Raw genomic sequence first — 5,225 nt, 5'->3', positions numbered from 1 at the left:
GGATTAAAGACAAAGAATATACCTGGGGCTCAGTGGATCTCCTGTGCCTGGATGAGGCCACAAAGGATCCAGCCAGCAAGCTGAGGCTTTATTTTAGTCAGAGGTAAACAAGGTAGTGGTCACCATAGTTAGTGTTCTTGTGAGTTTCACTTCTTTTGGCAGCATTTGCTGCACCTCCCCCAGCCCATTAGCTACCTAGGAACATCTAGGGGGTGGCCATAAAGTCAAGCTTAATGATGCTATGAGGGCTCTGCCACAGGTCAATCCCGGGCTTAACTCTAGAGCCGCTCCCTACAACACAGAAGCATTATTTCCTCAGTATCATAACAGTCATGTCCAGAGCACAACTTATTTGCAATTTTAAACGTACTGCTAGCCCTGTTATTCATTACAATACATGAAAGTAAGTAGTGAGTCTGTGAGTGCTGATGCAAAGCCTGCTGAGAGTTGGAATCTCTGGATAATCTGGAAGGGAATTACTTTAGAGCAAATATTCAATATATACAAAACTTCCCCATTATTGAAATGGATGCCTGAAAGGACTTTCATCCATAAGGAAGGAATGTCAGTCTTTTTTTAAAAAAATGATCCTTGCCGAAACCGGTTTGGCTCAGTGCATAGAGCGTCGGCCTGCGGACTGAAGGGTCCCGGGTTCGATTCCGGTCAAGGGCATGTACCTGGGTTTCGGGCAAGCCCCCGGTGGGAGATGTGCAGGAGGCAGCTGATTGATGTTTCTAACTCTCTATCTCTCTCCCTTCCTCTCTGTAAAAAATCAATAAAATATATTTAAAAAAAAAATAAAAAAATAATAAAAAAAAAGATCCTTTATTGTTGAAAGTACTACATATGTCCCCTTTTCTCTCTCATCAATGCCCTCCAGTCTATCCCCACCCCCAGGCCTTCAGCACCCTATTGTCTGTGTTCATATATGCACACAATTCGTTTCAGGTAAGCCAAGTGTTATTACAAGAGTCAAGAGTTAACAAAAAAAAACTTATAAAGTAAAAAAGTTACAGTAATCTAAGTTTAACTTATTACAAATACTTTTGCCAAACCAGCATGGCTCAGTTGTTTCGATCTTTGAACCAGGCCAGGGTTTGATTCCCTGGTCAGGGCACATGCTCAGGATGAGGGTTCAATCCCCAATGCGTAGAAGGCAGCCAATTAATGATTCTCTCTCATCATTAAAGCTTCTCTCTCTCCCTCTCAGAAATGAATAAAAATATTTAAAAAATATACATTTAATAAATTTAGTTTAGCCTAAGTGCACAGTGTTTATATAGTTTATAGTAATGCCCTTTAGATTTTCACATTCACTCACCACTCACCTACAGCACCTTCCAGTCCTGTAAGCTCCATTCACAGTTAAGTGACCTTTAAAGGTATACCATTTTTTATCTTTCATACCATATTTTTACTGTGCCTTTACCATGTTCAGATGTTTAAATATACAGGTTCCACTGTGCTACAATTTCTTTCAGTACTCAGCACAGTAACATGCTACATAGATTTGTAGTCTAAGAAAAGACTATACCATATAGTGTAGGTATGCAGTAGGCTATGCCATCTAGGTTTGTGTAAGCCCACTCTATGATGTTTACACAATTACAAAATTGCCTGATAAAGAGACTCATACTTTTATTCACATATCATGAAAAGTAATTAAGAACTTTGAAAGAATACATTCAGCTACAAGTTAGAGGAAACCCCCAGTCTTCCAGGTAGGAAAAATGTGCTTATGCTCACATTTCACATATGAAAGGACCAGGTCAAAGCAGCCAGTGTACAATGCAGTGGAGAAACTAACTCCCATATCCTTCTTAGTGACTACACAATTGTAGATGTCACAAAGTGAATTGGGAACACACTAATTAGCTCTGTTGACAGTATAAGGTGTCTCCTGTACAAATGAGATCTTATATAATCTAAAGAGGGGAATTAGACATTATTCCAATATTAAAGTCTGAATCAGTTTCCTGGCTTACAGAAAAATGCTAACCCTGATGAATTATTGATGTGGGTCCTCTGGAAATTTCAGTGAAAATCTATTTCTCTTAAAAAAAAAAAAAAGCATATGAAAGAGTGGGAAGTTCTGAGGATACTCTTGATTGTAAGTGGAAACTCCAGAAAATGATATAAAACATTATCCACAGGGGAACACCCCAGCTCTAGATTTTTGTCCTTATTACAAATATTTCTTCTCACATCAAAGTCTATTAAGCAAATAGAAAAAAGAACAAAAAGTAAAACTCCAAATATTAAGAGAATCCACATAAAACTATATTATTGCATAAACTTGCTTTATTCAACTATTCCAACTGTTTATGTGTATAAAGTTCTTATACTTGTCACCCAACAGGGGAACTTTTGGTAGTCACTAAGGTGGAGTATATATAATGAACTAGGGATTTACAGGTACTGCTACAAGACCAGTAGAAAAATCCCAATAAATACCACAGTCAAATTTCAACGGCCTCTTAGCACAAGCTAAATAAAATATTTTAACAAATTAATCCTAATTGCATATTAGAAGTAAACTTTGCCCAACCAGTGTGGCTGGGTGGTTGAGTGTAGACCTATAAATCAGGTCATGGTTCAATTCCTGGTCAGGCCCCATGCCCGGGTTTTGGGCTTGATCCCCATTAGGGGGTATTGCAAGAGGTAGCCAATTAATGATTATCATCATTAATGTTTTTCTCTCTCTCCCTTCCTCTCTGAAATCAATAAAAATATATATTAAAAAAAAGAAAGAAATGTCTTTAACTCACCCATCAATCCCAATAGGCTTCAGAAACATGATAGTGGAAGAGATAGGGAGAAACAGCAATTGGTTGCCTCCTGCATGCATCTGACCGGCGCAGGGGAAATTGCAACCGAGATATTGACTCTGACCAGAATCAAACCCAGGTCTCTTCAGTGTTCAGGCTGACCCTCTATCCACTGAGCCAACCTGGCTAGGGCGACACATTTGTTAATGACTTGTGCTGTTGGCCGGAACACTATACTACACATGAATTTCCATTAAGCTTTCCTTATGTACATTCATAGAGTTCCTTCCCAGTGTGCAGTCTCATGTGCCGTTTTAAGGTTCCGTAACGACGAAAGCCTCTACCACATTCCTTGCATGAATAGCGTTTCTCTCCAGTATGAACTCTCTCATGTAATAGAAAGGAAGAGTGATAACTGAAGGCTTTCCCACATTCCTTACATTCATAAGGTTTCTCCCCAGTATGAGTTTTTTCATGATTTTGGTAAGAACTGGAACAATTGAAAGCTTTACCACATTGCTTACATTCATACGGTTTCTCTCCTGTGTGAGTTGTTTTATGTTTTTGGAAGCCTTGAAAATATTTAAAGATTTTTCCACATTGTTTACATTGATACCATTTCTCTCCAGTATGAATCTGTTCATGTTTGTGAGCAAACTGGGGATGCCTAAAGGATTCCCCACATTCCTTACATTTGTAAGATTTCTCTACACGTTTATAAAAAAAATGGCGATAACTGGTTTTACCACATGTCCTAAATGTATAAGGCTTCTCTCTGTATTTGTCATATTCAGATGGTTTGTGTCCAGTGTGACGTCTGATGTGCCTATCAAGGGGTGAACGATGCCTGAAGACTTTTCCACATGTACTGCATGCATGTGGTTTCACTGCAGGGGTCTTCTTGTTCAAAGTCATTTCTGAAATAAGATTGGAGTTGTCTTCACGTTGACTACCCTCTTTAGCTTCACAGAGTCTCTCCGCCGTATGATTTCTGTAAAACACAAGAAGTACGGTATTAATGATTCCTTTATTAGCAATTTTGTTTATTAGGGTATTTGAACTGCATTTTTATGGTTTATATCAAAGGGGTAGGGTTTTTGCCCTGGCCAGAGTGGTTCAGTTGGTTGGAGTGTGTGCAGGAGGCAACTGATTGATGTTTCTCTCTCTCTAAAATCAATAATAGTAAGTTAGAGAGGGGTAGGTTTTCTGCTTTGTTTGATTTGTTTAAAGTTCAATATAAGAAATGTTCTCAATGGGGTTAAAAGGGAGACATATGTAATACTTTCAACAATAAAGAATTGAAAAATGAAACATTGCTCTGCAAGAGGATTTCACCCTTCCTATTACTAAAACAGCAATAATCATATATAAAATTTAACAATACTGTTTTGAAGTAAGCTACTTCACAAACACTGAACATCCATGTCTAATAAAAAGGTAATTTTGGTGAAAATGTTCTGTAAGTAAAAATTGAAGCAGGGATTATTTCCTTTTTAAAAAATTTCATGACATAATCAAATCTTCAAATCAACCACTACTTTCTATTATAAATAGGACTCACCTTAGTTTTCTCCCCTGGTTTTTATACAATTCTTCAATGTCATGATCATCCCATTTCTTCCCTGAGATGCAAACAAAACAAATCCAAAATATTTATATTAGAGAAACATTAGATTATTGGTCCTTTTTTTTTTTTTTAGCTGTGACCATGCCTAGTTTATTTACCAATGTCCTATCTTTTCACAATCCAAATCTTGGGGGTAAAAAGCAATGACCAAGAAACACGTACCTATAATTGATGAAATGAAAATACATCCTTACCTATTGAGGCCAGGTTCTTGAAAGTTTGTCGCATTACATCTCTGTAAAGTTTCTTCTGTGAAGAATCCAATAAGGCCCACTCTTCTAGGGTGAAGGTTACAATCACATCCTCAATGGCCACTGAGTCCTAAAACATCCCAAATATGTATTAGGATGTGTGAGACTGACAGCCCTGGATACCCAGACTCCATTTATAGGAAGGTGACACATGATTCTGTTGTCTCCAGATATTTATTCTGACTGATCATCCTAAATTTACTCCCTTGTCCACTTACTTCACGGAAATTATTTGTGCACTCTTACTGTTATAACATTACATGTTACTGCTCTGCAACGGCAGAGTTCACAGCATGTTGAGAAATAACAGAATGCTTTAAAAATACACACACACATATATTTTTACTTTTTGTAATTGTGATTCGCATTTTTTAAAATATATTTTTATTACTTTCAGAGAGGGAGAGTGATAAAAACATCAATGATAAGAATCATCAATCCGCTACCAGTCTCCTGCATGCCCCACACTGGGGATTGAGCCCGAAACCCAGGCAGGTGCCCTTGACCAGAATTGAACCTGGGACCCTTCAGTCCGCAGGCTGACGCTCTATCCACTGAATCAAACCAGCTACGGCTAAC

The 5,225-nt window shown here is 38.0% G+C and overlaps 1 protein-coding gene across 1 annotated transcript in view; it reads right to left on the bottom strand.

The window, feature by feature from the left end:
- Positions 1-3,032: 3,032 nt before the first annotated feature.
- The window catches only part of LOC102763887 (zinc finger protein 709), an 8,273-nt gene continuing 6,080 nt past the window's right edge, over positions 3,033-5,225 (bottom strand). Inside the window, exons 2-4 of the mRNA XM_006763851.2 lie at positions 4,590-4,716; positions 4,330-4,390; positions 3,033-3,759 (exon numbers count right to left, since the gene is read on the bottom strand). Coding sequence (XP_006763914.1) covers positions 3,033-3,759; positions 4,330-4,390; positions 4,590-4,716 — 915 coding nt within the window. The remainder of the gene's footprint in view (positions 3,760-4,329; positions 4,391-4,589; positions 4,717-5,225) is intronic.

Source organism: Myotis davidii, unplaced genomic scaffold (genome assembly GCF_000327345.1).
Source record: "Myotis davidii unplaced genomic scaffold, ASM32734v1 scaffold1379, whole genome shotgun sequence".
Taxonomy (NCBI): Eukaryota; Metazoa; Chordata; class Mammalia; order Chiroptera; family Vespertilionidae; genus Myotis; species Myotis davidii.
The sequence above is the reverse complement of the archived record's forward strand: the minus strand, read 5'-3'. Positions and strand labels throughout refer to the sequence as shown.